The 25,549-nt window shown below is 53.2% G+C and overlaps 1 protein-coding gene across 12 annotated transcripts; it reads right to left on the bottom strand.

Moving 5' to 3' along the window:
* Nucleotides 1-1,056: 1,056 nt before the first annotated feature.
* On the bottom strand, nt 1,057-25,443 carry MVK (mevalonate kinase). 12 transcript variants are annotated; one of them, XM_077954990.1, is made up of 13 exons: nt 25,246-25,359; nt 24,218-24,309; nt 23,619-23,694; nt 23,005-23,152; nt 21,278-21,479; nt 18,622-18,766; nt 17,041-17,196; nt 12,951-13,054; nt 12,298-12,343; nt 8,307-8,397; nt 7,813-7,929; nt 3,961-4,125; nt 1,057-2,782 (listed from the first exon to the last, which is right to left on the bottom strand). In XM_077954990.1, the coding sequence occupies exons 5-13, from the start codon at nt 21,408-21,410 to the stop codon at nt 2,741-2,743; spliced, it is 999 nt and encodes a 332-aa protein (XP_077811116.1). In that variant the 5' UTR covers nt 21,411-21,479; nt 23,005-23,152; nt 23,619-23,694; nt 24,218-24,309; nt 25,246-25,359; the 3' UTR covers nt 1,057-2,740. The 12 variants fall into 12 exon arrangements, 11 of the variants coding, with proteins under 11 accessions (XP_077811116.1, XP_077811113.1, XP_077811112.1 ...); XM_077954987.1 differs by having other exon boundaries at nt 3,972-4,125; XR_013401363.1 differs by lacking the exons at nt 21,278-21,479; nt 23,619-23,694 and adding an exon at nt 4,250-4,394 and having other exon boundaries at nt 3,972-4,125.
* Between the last annotated feature and the right edge of the window lie 106 nt (nt 25,444-25,549).

The raw sequence follows: 25,549 nt of genomic DNA, 5'->3' as shown, positions 1-25,549 counted from the left end.
GTATCTTCAGCCCTGTTGGCTGCATTTTATTACTTTTTAAAAATATTTTTTAGAGACGGGGTCTCACTCTGTCACCCAGGCTGGAGTGCAGTGGCACCATCATAGCTCACTGCAGCCTCCAACTCCTGGGCTCAGGCGATCCTGCCGCCTCAGCCTCCCGAGTAGCTGGGACCACAGTCGTGCAGCACCACGTGGTGCTTGGTCACACTTTAGAACCACCTGGGAGCTTTGAAAAGCTATCTATTCAAAAAGATACCGCTGAGACAGATGAACTCGGAACAGCTGGGGCGGGGTCAGGAATTCGCGGGTCTTTTAGAAGCTCCCCAGGTGGTTCCGAGGTGCAGCTCTGAGAGCGAGAACCACTGCAACAGGCAATGAAAAGGGGTGACAGCCGCATGTGCCAACTGTCTACAAGGTAGCCAGGAGTGTGACACCAGGCCCATATGGTGGCCACAGTGGTGGCTGGGTTGAAAGGCTGCTCTGGCCAAAGCACACCGGCAGCCGCTTCACTGGAGTGTCGAGTTGGCCCCTGCCCCAGGAGTGACATCCTGTCCCCAGGGGATGAGAGAGAGGGCTGCGAGGAGCAAGCAGGCTCTGGGGGTCTCAGCCTCTGCCCCCTGCACCCATCTCACAGCTGCTGTGGACATCTAAGGAACACTGGGGAGGCTTCCAGGCCCACCTCCTACAGGCTGGAGGCTGGCTGTCAGCCAGCGCCATCACTGAGGGCACAGCAGCCTCTGGCCTGGTTGCTCATTCAAATCGCGTGGGGAGGAAAACATGCAGGCCCGAGCCCCACCCCGGTCAAGTACATCCGAATCCAGAAAAACGAGCCCGAGCACAGAAGGCTAAAAAATCGCAGTGAGCCTGCACACTGAGCCGAGCCCATCAGACACACATAGGGGCTAAGATGCTGATGAGCTGTGTGGCCTTGGACAAGTTACTCGATCTCTCTGAGCTTCGGTTTCCTGGTCTGTAAAGCAGGGATGAGACTAGCAATGACACTGAGATCGGGGCAGAGATGAGAAGGGGTGATGCGTAAACACGCCTAGCCCACAGTGAGCGTTCAGTATTAGTATTACTGCTTTATGCGGTGCGTTTTGAAGGGAAGGGGCAGGGAACAGCCATCAGGGAACAGCAATCAAACTCGGGCCATTTCTACAAGTTAAGCTGGGGCAGTTGTCCTCCCTTCACCCACACGTTCCCAGCAGTGACCCCAGGCAGGGCCCAAGGCTGAGCTGGGGGTGGAGTTCCGCTCCTGATCCTCTCACCTTCCCCATGAAAACAGCAGGGAAGGGCGCCAGCTGCCCCCTAGTGGCCACGGGCAGACGCGCACTGAATCGCTTTCACTTCATCCTGAAATCCCTGCGCAGGGCCCCCACCTTTCCACTTGGCCTCTTCGCAGGTCCGCCGCTCCGAGGTTCTGGCTGGCAAGGCGCCAACCACAAGGGTTTCCTGATGGACACTGGCACTTCAGAAAGCACCAAGCCGACTGCAATATAAAGTTCAAACAGGGCCGGTGGGGGCTGGGGGGTGGAGGTGGGGAGTGCCAGGCACCTGGGCTATGAACATTTGAGTCTGTTTTCTCCATCCAGCCAGTTCATTTCAGAAAGGAAGGCATGCCCAGGAGCGGTGGCAGGTTCTACTTTCCTGTCTTACACAGGTCTGTGCTCTCGTGGGTGCTTGGGATTCTGGAGCTAGGAAGCTCAACTTCTCCCTCTGCAACAGCAGCCTGGAGTTGTGCTGATGGACTGACAGCCGTGTTCCAGTCCCTCTCCAGCAAGGGCCATCCAGGAAAAGCCACCTCATCCCCAAGACACACAACAAAGTGACCCCAAACCCTTATTTCCCTCCATTGCTGAAGAGCTCCATGGAGGAAACAGCTGGAAAGGGGACAGGGACAGAGGAGGAAGGTGCTAGTGGCCTGGAGTCTCCCTAGTCTACTGCTGACACAAAATCTTTTTATTCCCCCTTTGCTTTCTTTTCCACAAACCTCTCAGGTACAGACTGGAAGAAACTGCACATGGACCCTGCCTTATTTAACCAGGCCCACCACCTCCAGGACAGCCCCTGGGGAAGCCCTGTCCCGCTAGGTAGAAGGGAAGGCCGCAGCAAGTGCTGAGTGAGCTACCCAGACAGCAGGTGCTCTGGGAGGGAGGGGGGACAAGGGGTAGGGGAAGGCTTCCTGGAGGAGGAGGGAGAGACCTGGCTCTGAGAGACAGGGGCGGTCCCTGCAGAGGGAGATAGAAGGCACATTTCTCCGGGAACCGGGCCCCAGCATCTGAGCATCCGACCCAGGTGGCCAGGGAGAACACAGGCCAAGGCCGGGGCCTGAAGCAGATGGGACCGTGGGAGCTTCGGGAAAGCAGCCCGTCTGTCTCAGGTCTGGAGCCTCAGAGGACCCTCCTAGGCCTCCTGCTCAGCTGGCTTCAGAGGATGCAGAGCGCAGACCATGCCTCCGTAGGTCCCACCGCTGGGACTGTGCAGAGCTCGGCCGGCATCGCCAAGCGGCTGGGGCCTCTCCAGCAGTGTCAGGAGCTGGGCGCCCGCTGGGCAGCACAGGGGCAAATTGCAGCCCCCAGAATAACCCAGAAAGGGGCATCTGGGTGCGGCTGCAGTGTCGTGGGCTCCTCTCAGAGGCCATCCAGGGCTTGCTGGACTCGGCTGTCCAGGGAGGTGGCTGAGTGGATGGAGACACCGGGGGCACCGATGCTGGTTTCCCAGCAGTCAAAGCCACAGCTGGTCAGGGCCTGCTTTGTGGCCTCCACCTCTGGCTGCTCCAGCCCTGTGGGGAGGGAAGGCAGGTCACCCTTGAAAACGCTGCTCTGAGGGAGAAGCTCATCATATTCAAGGCAAAAGCCTGGGCCTTCCTGCTGTGCCTTCCTGGCTGTGACCCCACCTGAGCCAACAGGCCCATGAGGCCCACGGTTACCTGCAGCCCCTCCGCGCACCGCAATGCCCAGCGTCGTACCCCCAGGGGTTTAGGGAGCAAGAATTAAAAACATGGGCTCTCAAGTCACAGGACTTGGCCTCGCCTTGTACTGGCCATGTGGCCTCAGACAAGTGACCTCCCCTCTCTCAGTCTCAGTCTCCTCATCTGGGAATGGGAATCGTGATGCCTCCCCCATGCAGACCCCAGGGAGGCTTAAAGGAAATAATGCAGGTAAAGTGCCTGGCACAACACCTGGCACAGCGGGCACATTCCAGAAATGTCAAGTTCCACCATCGTCATGGGCTCTGAACTAGGAACCAACAGTCGGGGTCGGCTGGAGTGAGGATGTGGCCACCTCCTGAGGCCTGGGAGCCATCACGGAGGGTGAGGGGATGCCTGGAGCCCAAGGGGGTTCAGTGCAAAACAGAGGGGAAAAGAAGGCTGAAGAACAGAGAGGAGGAAATAAAGACAAAAGAGAAAGAGAAAGGAGACCAGGAAGGAGGGGACAAGGAGCACAGAGGGAAACTGAGACAGGTGGGAACAGTTAGTGCCTACTGTAGATCAGGAGCGAGCCTGAGGGCAGAGGTAGGTGTCAGGTGGTTACTCGGTCTTGCTCTTTCTCCAGACCAACGGGAAGGAAAACCTTTTGTTCTGTAGCAAGATCAACCCCATCCTGACCACGTCAAGGGGTACAAGTGGGGCAAGGTGAGGCAGACGTGGAGAGTGACAATGCCCTGGTTACTTCCCAAGCTTGTTGGGACAGCCCCGATGACAGGAGCCCCAGCCCCAGCCCAGCCCTACCAGGCTCTCTAGGTGCACTTTCCTGCTTGAATCTGGGCAATGATCTTGCAAGCTAGATACTCTCATCCTTATTTTACCAAGGAGGAAAGCCAAGACCCAGAGAGGTTAATTAACTTGCCCATGGCCACACAGCAGAGCTGAGACCTGTTTCCAGGTCTCTTTTTCCTTTCAAGGGAATTCTCCAGGTGGACCCCTCTTAGGAGCCCAGGCTGGCAGCCTGGCCCACCTACCCCAGGGATACCTGGCTTGAGGAGTGTGATGCCACAGCCACCACCGCCTGCACCAGTCAGCTTGCTGTGAAGTCCGTGGGCCCTGGTCACCTGGCAGAGCTGGTCCAGAGAGGCGTGGCCCACACCAAGGGCATTCAGATGGTGCTGGTTCATGTCAATGAGCTCCTAGGGGAGAAGGTTCCATCTGTTCCCACTTGGCCTGCCTGAGGCCAAGGTCCTGTGCCCACCCCTGAGCCTGCCTCGTCCATCTGACAGTTGTTGGCTGGAGACAGCTAACAGTTTCGCCTACCTGGCACGCTGGCCCTCTCCACTTGTAAAAGAATCCTTCTCCCCTGCAGCGTTTCTCATGGAGCTTGGGTAGAGCTGAGCATACCTTCACCACAGCACTCAGCACATATCCTAGGGCTGGTCACAGAAGCCTCTGGCACTGGTGACTGATCAAAGATGGGCATGTGGCCCAAGCTGGGCCAATCACAGTCCCCCCGCCCTCATCCCGGGTTTTCTCTGCCCCTTTCCACTAGAGCTGCTAAAATAATTAAATTCAGACACAAGTCACCAAGATGACCTATCTTGCCACATGGTCAGAGATTACGTGGCAGATGGACAGATTCCCGACACAATGGTTCAGCCCCTGGATTGAGCTATACCTGAAGCCGTTTACCTCTGGTCTTCTCAGCTGGGAGCCAATACATTCCTTTTCTACAAAAGCCTGGTTGAAATGGATTTCTGTCATTTGCAAGAGAAAAAGTTTCAAATAATATGCCTCGCTACAGCTGCCTTGGGGACTGGTTTCAGAATAAGAACTAGGTTTAACTCCAGCAAGGCCATAAGCAGGGAAACAGCTGTTTGTCTAGGTTTCTTCAATTATGCAGGGTAAACTTCCTGCTCTAAGGATCCAACAAGATGCATGTGGATGAAAAAATAAAACTCACAGCTTTCACTGCCCAGGCACCCAGTAGTTAGATTTCATTTAACCCACAACGTGCTGGGGCTCTAAGGATGGACGCCCAGCCACAGTCCCAGCCTTCAGGAAGTAAAAACCACGGGGTTTGGAGTCAAGTAGGCCTGTGTTTGAGTCTCGGTGCTGCCCCTTCTTGGTCGTGTGTCCTCGGGCAAGGTCTTCTGCGCTGGGTCTGTCTCCCGCTTGTAAACCAGGGTCATAAGAGTATCTGCCTCAGCAGGGTGTGGTGGCTCATGCCTTTAATCCCAGCACTTTGGGAGGTTGAGGCGGGTGGATCACTTGAGGTCAGGAGTTCGAGACCAGCCTGGCCAACATGGCGAAACCCCGTCTCTACTAAACATACAAAACTTAGCCAGGTATGTTGGCGCATGCCTGTAATCCCAGCTAGGCAGGAGGCTGAGGCATGAGGATCATTTGAACCTGGGAGGTGGAAGATGCAATGAACCGAGATTGCGCCACTGCACTCCAGCCTGGGCAACAGAGCAAGATGACTCTTTCTCAAAAAAAAAAAAAAAAAAAAAAAAAGTATCTGCTTCTTTGCCCTGAGATGAAACAAGGTGAGTTTTCTGTTCAATGCCTGGCACAAGATATGTGCTATTAGTACTTTTATGGTTACCTTACCATCATCCCCACTTTACAAAAGGGGAAACAGAGGCTCAGAGAAGTGACTTGCCCACGATCGCTGGGCTAGTAGGTACCAAGCTGGCACGGGAAGGCGGGTCTGCCTGACGTGAAGCTCCTGTCTACCCTGCCTCTGAGAGCACTCCTGATTTTCCTCACTTCTGTGTGAAGCTCTGTTCCGGGGCACCTGCATCGCCTGTATACCAGGAGCTGCCAATCACTGAGGCATCTCCGCGGAGGCCTACCTGGCTGTCCCGCGTGGGGACGGCCAGTTGGGCAGGGTTGGGGTGGCCCCCCCGACAGCCTGCCTCATACCGCGCCCCGCGCCAAGCTCAGCACTTTTGACAAATGAGCTGACAGGCCTGATGGCCTGGTGGCAGCCCCGGGTGCCTCTCAGCAGCCCGATGGGCTGGATGTGAGAGAAGACTTCTGGGGGCCGCTCTCTGCGCCTGAGCGCCAGGTGTCACGTTGCCGAGGCAGGTTCCAGACACCTGTCACATTCTGATCCAAAATCTGTCAAGGATCAGATGACAGGTTGTGACACAGGAGAACAGTTCGCTGGTTTGAGTGCAAAGCTGTCCAGCAGCCGAGTTGCACATTTCAGCGGCTGCCACAGCCAAAAATACACACAATGTATAATCAACGTGCTGTTCTGCGGCATTCTCCAGGGGCTCGACAGGGTGTATTTTAGGCAGTATTCTATCATTATTAATTTCCTACTCGGGGAGGACTGCGCTCCCTCCTCTCTACGTGGAAGGAATCGAGAGCTAGGAAGACAAAGACTGAGGGAATGAGGGCAGAAACGCAGGAATTCAATGGAGGCTCTACCCTGGCACATAGTAGGTGCTCACGACAGATCTGTTGAATAAAGGGACAGACAAGTCTGTCAGCTGGACCCCTGGCTCGGCCACTTACTAGCCGGATAACCTTGGGGGAAGTCCTCCTTCAGACCTCAGTTTTGACATCTGTGAAATAGGGGTAAGACACCTACTTCACAGGGAGGTGGGTGTGAGGATCAAGTGAAAAAAATGATTTGTAAAAAGCTTTTAGTGGCAGCTTCCACTCAGCACAGGGGCTACAGACTCGAATGCCCACAGGGGGACCGGGAGGCACCAGGCAATGACTACAGAGTAGGGGGGACTGTGGTGACATGGAGATCGCACACCCCTCTCAAAGGGGTCCCCTCCTGTCCCTTCACTGATGGCTGCTGCAGAGCCCCGGCAGCTGGGGACCACTCGATCCTCTCACTCCGCAAGGGCAGCCAGCTGGCTAACATCAGCCCATATTCACCAGGCCAGCTAGACTGTGTCCAGGGGCAGCCTGGACCCTTTGCTTCCCTAAGCTCATGGCACACCAGACATTGTGCTTGTGTGTCACCCATGAGACTCCAAGTGTTCTTTTTTTTGTGAGACAAGGTCTCACTCTGTCGCCCAGGGTACAAACTTGAACTCCTGGGCTCAAGTGATCCTCCTGCCACAGCCTCTCGAGTAGCTGGGACTATTGGCACGCACCACCATGTCTGGCTAACTTTTGTATTTTTTGTAGAGACAGCGTTTCACCGTGTTGCCCAGCCTGGTCTCGAACTCCTGGGCTTAAGCGATCCACCCGCCTTGGCCTCCCAAAGTGCTATATTACAGGTGAGCCACTGTGCCCGTCTAATCTGAGCATTCTTAAGACACTCCAGCGAGGCCACACATCCAGCAGAAGTAGAGCTGGGATTCACACACAGGCCTAACCACACCCAAAGTACGAGGTCACAACCTGTACACTAGAATTATGCAAATGGCAGTGGATGGGGTTATGATGATGAAAAAACAATTTTAGGACCTGTCTGACCCAAAGCAGGCAGTTGACAAGTAGTTGTTGAATGCACCCATGAAGCAGGAGAAGGACCAAGTAAGAAGTCACGCCTGCACCGACAGAGCTCTGTTATCAGCCACATCCCCATCTACCTACGTGGGCCGGAGCTCCTTAGACGTGACCCCAAACCTGTTCCACTGCACTTAGCACGAGCCAGGCCCTGACCTCCTTCCCTGCTCTCTCCCAATTACTCAGAATCACCTGGGAAGAGGCCTGAAAATAACATACGCTTGTGTGGCACACACAGACCTGGGCCCAGGCCAAGGGCTTCTGAGAGCACAGGCCAGAGGCAGGGCCTGGCCTCTATGTGCTGGCTTCCAGGGGATTCTGAGCACAGCCAGATTGCAGAGCCACTGCCTTGGACAGTGGTGTGGACTCAATAACCCTGGTTCCTGCAGACAGCCTCTTACTTCCAGTACGAGGTACTGCTCTGGGGCTGGAGCCTCCCCCATCTCTCCCAGCACACGCTCACACTCCAGGGAGATGGCATCTATCGAGGTCAGGAGTGGGGCCACGATCTCTGGGAACTAGAGAAAAAAAGAAGGAATGGCTGGTGAGGCCTGGGGGAGGCAGATGCAGCACAGCTGCCCCAGCAGTGGGGTGGAGGGAGGAGGTGTTCCCACAGCCTGCGCCCATCCTCTGGGGAAACCGCCTCTCTTCTGGGCCTGGTTTTTGCCTTCCCAGCTGCAAAGTCAGTGTGTCTAACGAGCCCGATCACTGTTGTTTTCCTGGCCAGGCTACAGGTATGGATGGTACCTTCCTTTCTGCCAAAACCACCTCTCTAAGGGGCCTCAAGGCCCACCACACCCCCTAGAATCCATCAGCCAGAGGGAAACCTGGAAAATCCAGATGTAACTGTGTCCTGGCCACCCTGAAACCTGCCCGGGAATGGAACAAGAGTCACCTTGAGCAGCCTGTTTCTGACGCCAGCCACGAGGGTCCTGGTATTGCGAGGGACTTTGGTGTTGGTCAGCAGGATCTGGAGAGCCGGCGGCCTGCAGGGTGAAGAGGAGGAAGGTCCACACTGAACTCAAGGTGGAGGAGCCGGGTCAGGACTGGGAGCAGTCCGGGAAGCCGCCCCACCCTGATACAGAGGAAGAAGAGAGGCACAAGAGGTGACATTGGATTGGGGGAGCATGGGACTCCCACTGCAGGCCACAGCTGTGCCTCCATCCCAGGCCCCTTGGCTTCTAGCTCATCTATTCATTCAACTTCAGCTGGGGCCTACAACATACTAGGCACAGCTTGGCCTCGGGGCCGGGGCCAGGGAGGGGAGAGGGGAGACAGGAGAAGTCCGAGAAGGTTTTCCTGGCATGACGTGGACACTGAGAACTGAGGAAGGTAAGAAGCCACCAAAGCAAAGCTAGAAGGGTGAGGATTTCTGGCAGTCGGAGCAGCCTGTGTGAGCCTGGAGGTGGTGGAACCCGGCACAGTCATCCAGTGAGAAATCCAAAGTGGCTACGGCAGAGCACAAGGAGGGGCGGAGGCTCGCGTGCATGGGTCACTCTCACGAAGCTGGAGTTTTAGACCAAACAACAGGCCCTGAAATGGATCACGCAGAGGGAAGATGCCCAGGCTAGCTGATGCGGGCAGCGCCACGCATGGGCTCGGTAAATGCAGGCAGGACTGTCCCCAGCACACTGAGCCCATTCTTGCCCTACCTCGATGGTGCCCGGACAAGTGGCCCTGGTCTAAAACCAGGTGTAGAGTCAGTCATCCCCTTGGCTGCCCCCTGGTGCACAGACGTGTCCCAGGCAGCCACGCTGAGCTGACTCTCTAGCATGACCCTGTGGTCCTCACCTGCTCCCGAGGAGCTGCGTAAATCCCTCCTAAAGCCACAATCCCAGTTGTCCTTGTAGTGTCCAAGCCAACATTTCTTGCCATCCAACCTGCCTTTCAGAGGACTGTAGGCTGGGATGGAGGGTGGGGGATTTGGATGAGCTCTGGCCCGAGACAGCTGGAGATGGGCAGAGCCCTTGATACCTTTATTCGCTCTCTTCACAGTTCAAGACTGTAAAATCCAATAGGGCTGGAAAGGGCTGCCAGAAACCTGCTTCATCTCACTGCCCATAAGCCCATGAAATTAATATCGATTCTCAGTCTTGGAGGCTGGCCCCTTTTTTTTTTTTAACTTTACAAAAGATGAACTTCTATTTGGCTTTTCTCTTCCCTTCTAAGACAAGCCATTCCTCAAAAGCGCAGCGCTCTGGGAGGCCGCATCTTGATCCACGTCACAAACAATGCATTTTTTCTTTACAGTGAGGCACCACGCATGGTTGGCGGGGGCGGCGGGGGGGAAGCTCCTTAAGCCATCCGTGGGATTAACGTGGAGTCCGGCCCCCAGCTTCTCTGTAAAGCCGCCATCTGCTCCCGTGGCACCCCACAGCAGGCAGCAAAGGTTGGTTTGCTCCATGCTCCCATCCAGCCAGGCGGGAGGAGTTTGGGTGTTGCATCTTCATCTTTCTTAGACAAGTCCTCTGCAGACAGGCCTGTCACCAGCCCCACCAGATCCAGGGTTCATACGCCATCCAGCGGCCACCATTCGGGGGTAAGCCTGGTAAATGCTCCTGTGATCTTGGCTTGGCCATGGCCCCAGCCTCTTCTATTCTCCTCCCTCTCCCGGGCTGCTCACTCCGCTCAGCCACCCTGACCTCCCAGCTACTGTGTGACATGCCAGGCAGCATGCTTCTGCCTCAGGATCTTTGCACCGCGCTTCCTCTGCTGGGGACCAGCCCCACCCCATAGCGGTGTGACTCATTCAGGTCCCTGTTCAATGTTCCTTTGTTAGCAGCCCCCAACCCCCATACAATCAGCCCCCCTTCCCTTTGTAGCCTCTGACCCTGCTTTGTTTCCTAAAGATGCTTAAGATTGCCTGACATGCTCTCACAGAGCAACTGATTTTTTCTCCCAACAAAGTATGAGTTCCACGGATGCGGGGCTTTGTTTTGTTCCCTGTGGAGGCCCCGGTGCTCAGCACACAGTAGGTGCTCAATGGTACTTGTGGAAAGGATGGATAAACTCGGCCAGCAGAGCTAAGCACTTCAGAGCCGCCGCTTCTGATTGTATGTTCAGGATCCCCTTACATAAACGAGGAGCTGGAGGTCCCGGAGAAGTGACTTGCCTGAGGGCGCCAGCTGGCAAGTGGGAGAGCTGGACTCAAACCTAGGCCTGCAGACCCAGCACCTCCATCCAGCACACCAGCAACGCCTGGCCATTCCCCCACCCACCCCCTTTGGAAAGCCTCCTCATTCATCTCCTGATGCCCCTAGTAGACTGTACACTCAGTGCCCAGCCCATGTCTTCATCAGTTTTTTAGCTCCAGGGCCTAGTCCAGTGCTTAGGTCACAAGCACCACTCCAGTGTCTCAGGAGACACTGAAGGAGTGAAATGCCACCACTTCCATGAATGATTCCCCAGGCCCGCAGCTGCATCTATGACGCCGTCACTGTCACCCACAGCAGCTTCACAACCCTTCAGGTGTCTTCTGACGATTACAGTGACCGCCTTCCCCATCAGACCGTGGGCTCCTGAGGACAGGCCGGGGCCCAGGCATTTGAGAATGTTCCACACAATCCAGCTCTGGTTGCATGTGGATCCAGTGCAGCAGCAAACCAGCTTCCACCTGGGCCCCCGAGGCTCTTGTGGCAACGACTGCAGGAGCAGCCGGAGGAAGCTGGTCCATGCTCCTACTGGCTTCTGTGGAGTGCAGAGGTCGGTGGCAAGGGTGATTTTGCCTTCCAGGGGACACTGAGCAATGTCTGGAAATGTTTTGGATGGCCACGCTGAGGGTGCTACTGGCATCTAGTGGGTAGGGGCTGGGGATGGCGGCAATACACAGGGTGGCCCCAGCACAAAGAATAAGCCAGCCCCCAATCTCAACAGTGCCAGTGCTGCCAACCCTGATGCACAGCCTTGGAAAGGGAGGCGAGGCTGAGCTGGGACAGGAAGATCCCAGAGAACCAGCCAGGGGCCCAGGTGTGGCGCTGTGGCAGGTCAGGTTATTGAGCCACTAATAGAGTGGCCCAGCTGGTGGGGGCTGCAGGCCAGAACCTGCCACTCATCCATGAAGACCACCCTGGGTAAGGAAGAGAGAACCCCAGGACCCTTACAGATGCAAAAAGGCCCATGGAGGAGGCAAAGCACCCTGGGACAATCACCACCCCACAACTTAATCGAGGGCTTAGGGAACAGCCAAAAAGGCACCTGGCTCCCCTCTGCCATGTTTCACTCCGGGCACCCGACAATTCCGCCGTGGGTGCAAACAACACAGGATGCTGAACTCTCACATGCACGTCTGTGATTCCAATGACTCCAGCGGGAGGGGCCCAGAAACATAAAACAGCCTGAGAGTCTCCAGATGTCACTTCTGCTCCGAGTCCCTCCTAAGCCTCCCTCTGACTTCCAGCCTGCCTCTGCCCTGCGTGCCTCCATCATGGTGTCGCTCACATTGTCCTGTGGCGGCTTGTGTGTGTGTGTCTGGCCCCAGCCCCCAAGCAGACTGAGAGCCCTTGGAAACTGCACCTGAGCTTCATCTCTCCATTCCTAGACCCCAGTGCAGCATCGTCGGGAACACAGGAAGTAATGGATTCTTGTTTACTAAGCGAATACAGGAATGAATGAATGAGCAGCTGAGGGTCTACAGGCACAGCCATGCATGACTTTCCCTTTCTGATCTCTCTGCAATTTAAGAGCTGAAGGGGAGAAGGAAAGACCAACTGCCAGGTCTCCCCCACCACCCCTCCCTTCCTTGCAGCTAGTGGACTGTGAGGTCCACACTGGGGGACGAAGAGCCAGGGACACCTGCCTCCTATGGTACTTCCCAAAGGTGCAGAGCTCTGCTCCCTGCACACATCGATGCAGCCATGGCTGAATGTGCTGCTCCACCCCCAAGTTACCTCTTTAAGGATGAAATCTTCCCTTGTTGGTATCGGAGGGCTCCTCCTAAAGAGAAAAGTCAGCAGGTCAGAGCTGTGGGAAAAGCTAACACACCTGTGCTACTTGGGAGAGAGGCTGAACTTTGGGTTGGGTTCACTTTGCCCCATTCAGGAAACAGACTAAGTAACGAGTCAGCCCAGCTTCAGTTACAAAAGATGCAGGAGGGCAAAAGGTCCCCGAAGCCCCACCAGGAAGCCCTCGCCAGGCCTTGGATTCCTGGGTCCCCCTCCTTCTGGACTGCCCAGCTTCCCCCGACAGGCCACATGGTGAATGTGGGGCCCGGGACACAGCATCTGGGCCCTGTAAGCAAGAGTCCTGACCAGAGGGGAGGCCACCTGGGCGGTCTGCAAACTCCACGGCAACGGCTCTGCATCCTGAACCTACAACTCCCCTGGGGAGCTCGTGGAGGCTGCAGCTTCCCAGGCCCCAGTCCTACCCCCGAGATTCTGATTCAGGGGGTGTGAGGCAGGGCCCCAAGATTTCTCCCCATCCCCCCTCATTTTTCCCAGAATTCGTTGATTCAATTCCTCCCAAACCAGCACAGACTCTTGGGCACCGACCATTGTAATAAGCATTTTTAAAATAACAAAAATAAACCCGAGGCAACACCTACCCCAGGTGCTGACAGCATTGTCCACTCCAGAGGGGTTCCCGTGAATCACTCTCTCCCCTTGGAAAGCCCACTTGTTAATTAGCTCCAAATCCTCCTTGGTCCACCTGAAGACACAGATGTTCATCTTTACTGTGGCAGTGAGGAGTGGGGCTGGGGAGGGGTCACCTGGGGCTGTGCTAGGGGAGGCCAAGGGGCATAGGAGTTTGGGCCCTTGAGCTCAGAAAGAACAAGTCCGCTCTGAACCTCTCCAGCTCCAGAGCGTGCTGAACCTGCCCTTCCCTCTGAAGCCCACCTGGCGCAGTGAAAACAGCCCGGGCTTGGGACTCCCATGGTCCTACTTTGCCTCTTTTTTTTTTTTTTTCTTTTGTTAAGACGGAGTCTCACTCTGTCGCCCAGGCTGGAGTGCAGTGGTACAATTTCGGCTATCTCCTGGGTTCAAGCAATTATCCTGCCTCAGCCTCCCGAGTAGCTGGGACTACAGGTGCGCGCCACCACACCCAGCTAATTTTTGTATTTTTTAGTAGAGACGGGATTTCACCATATTGACAGGCTGGTCTAGAACTTGGCCCGCCTTGGCCTCCCAAAGTGCTGGGATTACACGCACGAGCCACTGCATCTGGTCCCTACTTTGCCTCTTACTAGCTGAGTGACTCGGAGCCTGTTATCTAACCTCTCTGAGCCTCACTCTCCTCCTCTGGAGAATGGGAACGCTACCCTCCTCAGAGGCTATCTGCATGTGTGTCTAATGATGGCAAGGTGTCCACAAGCAGCAGGTGGCAACTGCCACTATAACAGACCTCTGCATAAGCGCCCACACCTGAACCAAGCCTGCCTTTAAGAAGAACGGGCAGAGATGTGACTGTTTCCCAGGGCTCTGCAAGTAGATCCAAAGCACGATTATTATGAATTCAAATCCCAGGAGCCCCAGACACCCCTCGGGGGGCCAGGCTGGTCCCAGCCATGTCTGGATCTCTCCCAAGCATGTGGCCTTACTGCCTTCCATGGACCAGGTGTGGGCTCACAAACACTTTAAGTGAACAGACCCAAAAAACATGAGTATGGAACAAGGCAAAATGACCAACTCCACTTCCCCACTCTTTGCTCTCAGCTTTTGTTTCCTTTCTGCAGATTCCCTTCCTCATGAAACAGTAGAAGCTAAAGGTGGTTTTGTGACCTCTGAGAATGATGTGGCTCAGTGGCAGAGTTATGGAGTAAGCGGTTAGCCTGGTTTTGTTTGTTTGAGATGGAGTTTTGCTCTTGTCCCCCAGGCTGGAGTGCCGTGACACAATCTCAGCTCACTGCAACCTCTGCCTCCTGGGTTCAAGCGATTCTCCTGCCTCAGCCTCCCAAGTAGCTGGGATTACCGGCGCCTGCCACCATTCCTGGCTAATGTTTGTATTTTCAGTAGAGACGGGTTTTTGCTGTGTTGGCCAGGCTGGTCTCGAACTCCTGACCTGAAGAGATCTGCCCACCTCACCCTCCCAAAGTGCTGGGATTACAGGCATGAGTCACCGTGCCCAGCCAGTGAGCCCTTTTTGAAACCCATCCCACCACTGACTCGCTGGGCATCTGTGAGCAACCACTCCACCTCAGACCCTCTGTTTTCTCATCCATAAAACAGGGGTAATAGTGTCTATCTGGCCAGGTGCGGTGGCTCACGCTTGTAATCCCAGCACTTTGGGAGGCCGAGGCAGGCGGATCACAAGGTGAGGAGATCGAGACCATCCTGGCTAACATGGTGAAACCCCGTCTCTACTAAAAAATACAAAAAATTAGCCGGGCATGGTGGCGGGCGCCTGTAGCACCAGCTACTCGGGAGGCTGAGGCAGGAGGACGGCATGAACCCAGGAGGCAGAGCTTGCAGGGAGCCGAGAACGCGCCACTGCAGTCCAGCCTGGGGGACAGAGCAAGACTCCGCCTCAAAAAAAAAAAAAAAAAAAAGGGTCTATCTCACTGAGGATATTGAGATGGAAAAAACACACAAGCGCTTTGTGTAATGCCCAGGAGATAGGATGTGCTCCCCAAAAAATAGGCCATCTGGGGTCACAGCGCCTGGGGTCCTGGTTCAATCACTTACTTGCTGTGGAGCCCTGAGCAAGTCAATTACCTGCTCTGAGTCTCCTTCCTCATCTGCCAAACAAGGATTTTTACGGACTTGGCAACTCACATGGTAGCTGTGAGACTATGATTAATAATGAGTCAACATCAGTTAACATACTAGATTAGCATGTGCCAAACATTGTGCTAAATGCTTTCTTAAATGGACCATTGAAAAATGGTCCATAATCCTCCCAATTGTGCCCTACAGGGAAGGTACGATAATTATCCTGCTTCTTACAGAAGCGGAAACTGAGGCTTGTATGGGTCAAACAGCATCCTGGAAATCACCATGCTACTCACTGCTGGGTCAGGACCACATCTGCTGACTTGGAGCCCAAGCTCTTAGCTACTAACTTAATGGTGCCAACAAGATACACTCATTCATTCAGCATTGATTGAGCAACTGCTATGTGCCTGTGACTAAGCTCCTAGTCGGAAGCAAAACAGACAAGGTCCCTGACTCCTTAGAGATTAGAGTCTAATGGAGAAAGTGAAGGTCAGTAAGCAATCAGGATTCAAATACAAACAAATCCATGACACTGCAATATGTGACTACAAAGCAGGTGTTTCTGTAAGAGTACTATGGGCTGAATTGTGGGGGCGGGGGTGGGGTGCTTGAAGGACAAGGGGAGCCAGCTGAGCAAGGTGTGTGTGGGGTGCATTCCAGACACACCACCTGTGCAGCACTGGAACCACACCAGAGCTGGCTGGCCCTTTCCAGGGACCAACAGGTGGCAGCGTGCGTGGGAAGAAGTGAGTGATGGAGGCGGGGGAAGGTAACTCAGGCAGTTGATCTAGCCCAGGGCCTGGCCCTCTCAACAAACGTGAGTCTTCCTCCTGCTCTACACAGTTTGTTTTTTAGGAGGCTCAGATTTGAGTCTTCAAAGGAGACTGGGCTCCAGTCCTTTCCGACTTAGAAACACATGAAGGGCAGGGTGGGGTGGGGTGGGGGGTCTACTCTCCCTAAGGGTTCTGAGAAGGAATGACTGGCCTTCAGGGCAAAGTGGGAGAAATGGTTGGAAGCAGCATAAGAACACACACACACGCATGCACACACACGCACAGTCACCCTCTGCCTTTTGAAAGGCAGGGCCAGTCTGTCGGCCTGTGGAGAATCACTTGAACCTGGAGGCAGAACTTGCAGTGAGCCAAGATCACACCACTGCACTCCAGCCTGGGTGACAGAACAAGACTTCGTCTCAAAAAAACAAATGAACAAACAAACCAAACCAAGCTCAGAAAACAACAACAGCAAAAAAACAAGCCCAGGAAGACGACAGAGCTCTGCATTTAGGGGCCTCATCCACAACTCCTGGTCCCGGGACAAACTGCATAACCTCTGTGCACTGGGTGGTTTCTCAAGGCACATTCTCCTAATGACGGAAATGGTCTGTGGTCAAGCCTGTCTTGACAGGCCTCACTGAGTCACGTGGTCCCCCACCAGTAGGAACACAGAGAGGTGGCACGCCCTTCATGGAGATGGCCCCGGAGGAGGAGAAATGTCCTAGTCTAATGGACACATCCCCTAACGTGGATTTCTCAGCACACTCTAGTGTCTTTCATAACCGTGTGGTAAAACTGGACAGTCACCCCTAGGGCACCGTCATTACCATACAGAGGACACTGTCCTAGCGTGAGTCAATGCAGAGGTGCAAGAGTTCATCTAACCCACTGCCCTCCAGATCTGGACTCCAGCTCTTTCTACCATACCATGGGCGCTTGAACCCAACAGAGCCAAGATGGGGGTGAGCAGAGGTGGTGGAGAGCAGGAGAGAAAAGCTCAGACTCTGAGTTCAAATCCCACTCTGCCAGCACTAGCTGTGTGGCCCTGGGCCAACCATTTGACTTCTCAGGGCTCAGCTTCCTCATCTGTAAAATGGCCACCAAGACCCCTCCCACCTCACAGGGAGGTGGTGAGGTCCCCGTGACAGAAGCCACGCCCCGTCCTGCTGCGTGGGAGGGACAGTGGCCAGGTGAGGACCACGGTTACCTGTTGACGCGATCTCCATCCTTCAGCGGGTTTGGGATCTCCTCGCACACAGTCAGGAGGGCCGCTGCCAGACACACCGAGTAGGCAGCGCTGGAGCCCAAGCCCGCCCCATGGGGCAACTCTGACCACACTACGATATCCAGGCTCGGCAGGGCCCTGAAACATACCAGGGTGCAAAACGTGACTCTCCTACAGGGCAGTGGGATGCCAGCACCGAACCAGGGGCCGGGACTAGGCCTGATTCCAAGCATCTGGTCCAGTTTTCTCAACTTGGGGAGACTTCACGACCCCAAATGTACTGAACATCAGGAACTCAGGGTGAATCAGACAACTAGGAAACAGGTACCAAGTTCATTTAAATCCCTGGGTCACCCAACCAGAGCCCTTCCCAGAAGCACCTGGCAAGCCGTCAACCCCTTTCTCCCACCTCCTTCCTGTGCTCACATGCTAGGTGTTTCTGTGGGCCTGCTCTGAGCACATGCTAGCCCCTCTGCCTGCAATAGCCTTGCACCTCCTTATCCCCCAGAGAAATACCTACCCATCTTTCAAGGCCTTATCAAATGTCGCTTCCACTGTGAGTTTCCCTAGCTACCCTCAAAGACCCTCCTGGCTCCCCTTCTAGGACCTCCTGCATGCCCTCCTTCCACCACTGCCTCATCACAGCGCACTAGGATTGTGTGTTCACCGGGGGCCTCTCCCACCAGATGGTGCTCCCCAACCATGTGTAACGTGGGTCTGCTTTTGATCACCAGAAAGGTCCGAATCACTTTATCTTACATGTATTTCCCTCAAGTGAGAACTGTCAAACTTCGTGTTTGGTAATTTCCAAGAAGTACTTCTCCCATTTCCTAAATACGAAAATTGCAATACTGAATGCGCCTCTCCAAATTCCACACACCCACCCCACCCAGACTGGAAGATTCTGGAATGCCCTTTACCCACTTAAGGGGACATGCCTCTCAAGTTGAAATTCTCCTTTGGACAGCAATTATCAGGCCATTTCCAAATGTGTCCTGAGCACAGGGCCTGGCCACTGAACCAGCATCTGCTGCTCAAGGGAAGGGCTGCCCCCTGAGGTTTTCCCTTTGGGTTCTGGACAGAAAAAAAAACAGAGGGGCTGGTTGGGGCCGGGTGTGGTGGCTCATGCCTGTAATCCCAGCACTTTCAAAGGCCAAGGCAGTTGGATCACATGAGCCCAGGAGTTTGAGACCAGCCTGGGCAACATAGTGAGATTCCATCTCTACAAATATTTAAAAATTAGCCAGGCATGGTGATGTGCACCTGTGGTCCCAGCGACTTGGGAGGCTGAGGTGGAAGGATCACTTGAGCCTGGGAGGTCAGGGCTGGAGTCAGCTGAGATCATACCACTGCACTCCAGCCTGGGCGACAGACAGATCCTGTCTCAAAAAAAAGGCATGCCATATTACCATGTCTGGCAGGGTGCCTGGCATGTGGTGAGGACAGCCAATGGCTGCTGCTCTAGAAGAGAGCATGTGCGTTCTCCAGCAGCAATGACAGAAACCCTTCCTGTTTCTCCATGGGAGGCTGAATCTGGACTCCCTCCCCAGACTGCACACACACCTCTGCTTCCGGCAGATGGACAGGTATAAGTAGAGAAAGGCCAGCACAGCCAGGCTCTCGGTGACAGCACAGTCATCAGGCAAGCCTGCCACCTCCTTCAGCTTCTCCACTAGCTCTGGGGTGGGTGTTGTGGCATCACCTTGCTCTGTTTCACAGGCAAACAAGCAAACACAAGTGGGTGAGAGGGCCTCTGGTGTTTTACAAACAACAGAATACAGAAAGTCAGCTAGTCACTGGAATCGGAACATGGATGGACATGAATTTATGGTCTGAACACCACACCCAAGTCTGTTCATTGGCTTTAGGCAGACTTAGGTTTGAGTCCCAAGTGTGCCATTTACTAGCCATGTGACTTAACCTTCCTGAACCTGTTTTCCACCTTGGTAAAACAGGAATAACAACAGTGCCTCTTCACAAGGTTGTCATGAATGTAAAGTTAAATAGGGCGTGTAAACTTTTTAGCACAACACCTGGCATCTAGTAAGTGCTTAATTAACAGTAGTTTTAAGGCCAGGTGCAGTGGCTCACGCCTGTAATCCCAGTACTTTCGGAGGCTGAGGTGGGCAGATCACTTGAGCCCAGGAGTTTGAGACTGAACTCTGGGCAACACGGCAAAACCCCAACTCTACAAAAAGTACAAAAACTAGCCAGGCATGGTGGTGCACACTTGTGGTCCCAGCTACTTGGAAGGCGGAGGCAGGAGGATCGCTTGAGCCAGGAGGTCGAGGCAACAGTGAGCTGTGGTGGCACCACTGCACTCCATCCTGCATGACAGAGTGAGACCCTGTCTCAAAAAAAAAAACAAAAAAAGTAGCCTTAACACACACACACAGACACACACAGAGAATGCTGGCTCAATCACACAAGGGCCTAGGTTTCACCTTCCATTGTATAAAACCAAAAGTCAAAGGAGTATTAAGTTACCACCCAAAATACTTCCCTCTTCCAAAAGCTAATCATCAGGAATAGGACAGCGTAAATGCGAGGCGTTGCCTGGGCAGAAGGGGAGGGTGAGGCAGGTTTTTCCCAGGGATGTGCAGGAACCTGGGCCACTTTCCTCTGAGACACTGAGAAAGCAGAGCCTGTCTGGCCAGCTTACTTTTACAAATCACTCGCTGAGCCTCAGGTCAGATTCTCAAGGGACTGGGAAATGGAATTGGGCGTGCGTGTCTTAGGAAATTTCAGGCACTGATTAAGTGCTGGGTAAATATGTGTTGAATGGATTAATGATATACTCAAATGGCCAAGTCATGACATTATTGAGAACCCGGGTATTTCAGAGCTCTGTAATCGAGATGGAAGAGTTGTTAAGAGCCTGGATGGTGGGGCTAGGAGAAACCTAGGTCTGAATCCTTTCAGTATCACCAACAAGTGTAACCTGAGCCACTAGACCTCTGAACTTTAATTTTCAAATCTGTACAATGGGGACGAATACCACCACCTATTCCCAGGGAATGCTGGAGAATTCTAAATGTGCTAACATATGTGAACACACTTAGTGCCTGGCATGCATAAGTGTCCAGTAAGTGCTCACTGTAGTAGCAGGGTGCAGTGGCAGGTGCCTATATTCCCAGCTACTCAGGAGGCTGAGGCAGAAGGAACACTTGAGCTCAGGAATTTGAGACCAGCCTGGGCAACATAGTAAGATCCTGCCTCTAAAAAAAAAATGTTCAATGTTTATGACTATCAGGAGGGAGCAAAAGGACACTGAACAAAAGATGGTAGATCTTTGCAACCTAGAAAATGGTGTGTCTCCCAAGGCTCCGCAACTCACACGCCCTTACCTACATACTGCACCTGTGTCGCACCCCTAGTGCCCGCCTCCAGTGTTGTCAGATCCTCACAGCAGCCCTCAGTCAGGAAACATGTCTTTGCTCCCAGGCCCAGAGGGTGAAGTGACCTGCCCAGGGTCACCAAGGGAGTCGGAGTGGTCCGAGACATGGTCCCCCACACCTGGCTGCTTCCACCCCAAGCTACTGACATACACAAGTTGCAGCTGGTTCTCACGGGACATTTCTGGTCTGGCTGGGCGGCCCTGTGCACTATGGAAAGCAAGTTCCATGTGTTCTGGCTGGAACGCTCCAGACGCACGCTCCAAAGGAGTGCCTCTTAACTGAGGCGTCCCCAGAATCGTCCAGGGAAACCCTTAAAAAACTCCTACCACCACTACCAACTCCCAATAAGACAGGGGCAGAGCCAGAAGTCCATCTGTATTGGTAAAAACAAAAACAACATCCACAATCACAAAAACTCCTGGGTGATTCCAAGATATGATGAGGTTAAAAAGTGCTGCTCTACGCCGGGCACAGTGGCTCACACCTGTAATCCCAGCACTTTGGGAGGCCGAGGCGGGCGGATCAAGAGGTCAGGAGATCGAGACCATCCTGGCGAACACGGTGAAACCCCATCTCTACTAAAAATACGAAAAAAAATTAGCCAGGTGTGGTGGCGGGCGCCTGTAGTCCCAGTTTCTCGGGAGGCTGAGGCAGGAGAATGGCGTGAACCCGGGAGGCGGTGGAGCTTGCAGTGAGCCGAGATCGCGCCACTGCACTCCAGCCTGGGTGACAGAGCGAGACTCCGTCTCAAAAAAAAAAGAAAAAAAAAAAAAAAGTGTTGTTCTAAAATGAGGATTTTGGCCAGGCACAGTGGCTCTCACCTGTAACCCCAGCACTTTGGGAAAGTGGGAAAACTCCTGAGGCCAGGAGTTCCAGACCAGCCTGGGCAACACAGCAAGACCCTGTCTCAACAGCAAGTGAAATGAGAATTTTCAGCTCTTCTTCCATCCCCATATGGCATATGGGAGTGACTGTAGTTTCTCACGGGGAACGGGAAGCAGGTATCAATGGTTCAGGTGCAGTCTAAGAAAAAAACCCAAAAAGATTCTCATTTATTCCACCCTGGCTGAGAAACACTATTCCAAAAAGCAAGGCTTCAGCCCAGGGAGCAGACAGTAAATTGAGAACAGAAAACACACGTCAGCTCTGGGGCAGGTGCGGGGGACTCCACTGATGGAAAAAGCTGGCCTGCTTATGAGTGGATGAAATCTTCACAGTGCTGCCAAAAATCAGCACACACACCTGACACACAAAAGAAAAAACAGGTATTTTTGAATGGTTTATATGGCCTGACCCAATTTTGGTTAAAAAACCAAGATATCTCCCTGTCTCTATCAATCTTTCTATCCATCTACAGAAAATCACCCAGAAGGATTAATGCCAAAATGCTTGCAGTCATTACTGGGGTCAGAGAAAGGAGAAGGGGAATAATAAGTGATTTTTAAAATTACAATGTCCCGCCGGGTGCGGTGGCTCGCGCCTGTAATCCCAGCACTTTGCGAGGCCAAGGCGGGCGGATCACGATGTCAGGAGATCGAGACCATCCTGGCTAACATGGTGAAACCCCGTCTCTACAAAAATACAAAAAATTAGCCAGGCGTGGTGGTGGGCGCCTGTAGTCCCAGCTACTCGGGAGGCTGAGGCAGCAGAATGGTGTGAACCCGGAAGGCGGAGCTTGCAGTGAGCTGAGATCGCGCCACTGCACTCCAGCCTGAAGGACAGAGTGAGACTCCGTCTCAAAAAAAAAAAAAAAAAAATACAACGTCCCAGCATTGACCATATCTTCCAATAATAAGCATAGGTAACTTTTACTTTTATTAATTTTTTTTTTGAGATGGAGTGCAATGGACGATCTCGGCTCACTGCAACCTCCGCCTCCCAAGTTCAAGCGATTCTCCTACCTCAGCCTCCTGAGTAGCTGGGATTACAGGCGTGTGCCACCACACCCAGCTAATTTTTGTATTTTTAGTAGAGACAGGGTTTCACCATGTTGGCCAGGCTGGTCTCGAACTCCTGACCTTAGGTAATCTGCCCGCCTTGGCCTCCCAAGGTGCTGGAATTACAGGCATGAGCCACTGTGCCCAGCCTACTTTTATTAATTTTTAATTATACAAAATGCCAATATATTCTCCTCATTTAAAACATGTGTCCCTTTGTCTACTCTCTGGCCCCAGGTCTCTCCCAGGAGAACTAATTGCCACAGCCAATCTGATGTCTATGTCCCCGAGATCTTTTCTATCATTTATACACATATTTATACTTAAATACCTATGTTTGCTGTTTTGCATTTTTTTTTCACTCAACAATAGGCCTTGATGATCTGTCCACAACGGCCCACACAGATCCAATGCATTGTTTTACACTTTTAAATTAAACAAAATAAATAAGTGAAGCTACTTTTATAAGGTCAGGGTAGAAAACACGCTGGCAATAGCTGGCCCCTGGCTCCCTTGGCGGGGGACAGCCTGGAATACCTGGCCAGCTGCCCTCTCTGTAGGCTCTCACCACCTCTGGTAAGGCTCTTACGATTTCTCCTCCTTGCACTCACCCAGAAAGCTTGTGTCCAGTAGCTGAAGCCTGGCCACATCCCAGGCCCACTTGATACCAATGTTGGGTAAGCTGAGGTCCACTTTCCCATTGCTGTGGGGTTGAAGCCGGAGAAATGTTCTCAAGTTCAAGGCTACAGCCAGTGCTACCTGTAGAATAAAGGACAAAAGCAATAAGCCTGAGGGTGAGTGGCAAAGGAGCCAGGGCCCACATGCTAACAAGAGAGCAAACATGAGCACAAAGGCCACTCCCAGCCATGCCCTTGCCAGACACTGCTAACCAACTTTGGCATGCTCTCCCACTAAGCCTGGGGACAGCCACCATCGATCAACTAAAAGTTAACATCCACTTTGCCTTCTTCCTGAAAAATTTCACAGGTTCTCAACACCAAGGAATCACTTCCCCATAATCACCATGTTTTCAATGAGAAATATAAGAACATAAAGAATAGCAGTGAGAGGCCAGGTGTAGTGGCTCACATCTGTAATCCCAGCAGTTTGGGAGGCCAAAGCAGGAGGATCACTTGAGCCCAGGAGTTTGAGACCAGCCTGGTGTCAAACCACGTCTTTACAAAAAAAATAAAAGAAAAAATTAGTGGCGTGTGGTGGTACACACCTGTGGTCCCAGCTACTCGGGAGGCTGAGGTTGGAGGCTGCAGTAAGCCGTGATCACAAGATTGCGCTCCAGCGATCTCAGGAAAAAAAAAAAAAAAAGCAGAGTGCAGCAGGAGTAGAACCTAAGACAGACTTAGGTTCACACCAAGCTCTACCAAGGTATATAGGACTTGGATCAAGTTACCACTTCTCTCCTAAGCCTCGGTTTGCACATTTGTAAAACAGGGTAATAAAAGGGTATGCCTTCGGGGTAAGGGTAAAATGAGGTAATGGATGTTTCCGACTCCTTTGCTAGATCATCCTTCCAACTTCTCCATGTCTTAGTGCCCCGGAGCTCAGTTCTCAAACCTCTTCCTTCTGCATCAAAGCTCACTCCTAGGTGATCTCATTCCACTCATAGGGCTTTATATCCCATCTTTTTGCTATCATACTGAGTGAGGCCTGAGAATCCCTTCAGTGGGCATAAGATACCTTTTCCTTGCCTGGCTGGGGAGAAACTGACATCTCTGATCTGCTCCCAAGCTGTGCTTCAGGTGTCCTGCAAAATTAGTATCAGGGAGAAGGGGTACCCAATCCTTAAAGGCTCTAACGGCTTTGTACCTTGCCATGTACCACGGCATGTTCTCCATGAAGGATGACTTTCCCCGGAGCAGACACCAGTAGGACTTCTGACAACATGGCTCCTGGGAATCCTAAAAGGGAAAGCCAGTGAGAAGAGCAAAGATCTCCAGATGTCAGAACCATCAGGAAGAGATCTTAGAACACCTAGTTCAAGCCCATCATAATAACAAAAAAGGTAGACACCGTCCAGCACTTGCTATGTGCCAGAAAGGCAATGCAGCAATCAACTGGACACATCCAACAGATCTGGGTTCAAATCCCAGCTATTCCACTCCCCAGTGATGTCGTCTTAGCTAACTCACTTAAACGGCTATGAACATCGGTTTCCCACCACGTTATATGGACAGAAAATAACCGTACGCACCTCAGTGGATGTTAGGAAGGTTAAATTAACTCAAGGGAAACACTTAGCAGTGTCTGGCACCTACTAATCATTCAATTACTGAGAGCTACTTATTACTGGCTCTGTTCTTCGTTTCAGCTTTTACAACTACTACTACTGAAAGTAGAAATTACATGAAATCATGGAGCAGAAAGAACTCTTTGCTGGACATTTAGGCTGTTTCCAACGTGTCACGATTATAAACAAGGCCACAGAAAACACCCAGTACGCCTCGTTCTGCACACTTAAATGAGTATTTCTGCAGGACAGAGTCCTAGAAAGGGGCTTGCAGGGTCTACAGGTGTGTGCAATTTACACTTTTATAAATAACGCAAAATTATTCCCCGCTTAAGGTTTTACGTCGATTACCTTACACTAAGATTCAAGTGCACTACGAGTTAAGTACTATCGTGATCCCCACTTCTTAGAAAAACTGAGGCTCAAAGCGGGGATTCCCCTTGCTTGTCCCAAGCTCAAAATCACGACTGTCAGATTGAGGTCGCCGACCCCTCGGGGCTGACTCTCAGAGCTGGAGAAACTGAGCCACAGAAACTGGGCGCCCGGCTCAAGGCCGTCCTGGGTCTAGGACCTCGCGCCACCCGGCCCCGCGACCCCGGCCTCTCACCTGTCGCCGCCGCCGCCGCCGCCGCCCACGCCCCGGCTGCCGCCACTCCGCGCCGGAGCCGGAGCAGCTCCCGGACTCCTGCAGCCTACAGCGCCCGTGCCTCAAGGGGAGGAGGCCTTGGCCTTCAGCCCAGCCAATCAGAGCGCGCAAGTCTGGCGTACTTTTACCAATAGGCTTGAACATTGGTGGTGATGCAGCCAAGCCGGCACGGGTTTTCCCGCCCCGCTTCTTCCGTCAAACCAATGGGAAACAAGTCCCTGGGAGTGTCCCGCCCTGGGGCGAGAACCTCGAGCCAATGAAAATT

Source organism: Macaca mulatta, chromosome 11, assembly GCF_049350105.2.
Source record: "Macaca mulatta isolate MMU2019108-1 chromosome 11, T2T-MMU8v2.0, whole genome shotgun sequence".
NCBI lineage: Eukaryota > Metazoa > Chordata > Mammalia > Primates > Cercopithecidae > Macaca > Macaca mulatta.
The sequence above is the reverse complement of the archived record's forward strand: the minus strand, read 5'-3'. Positions and strand labels throughout refer to the sequence as shown.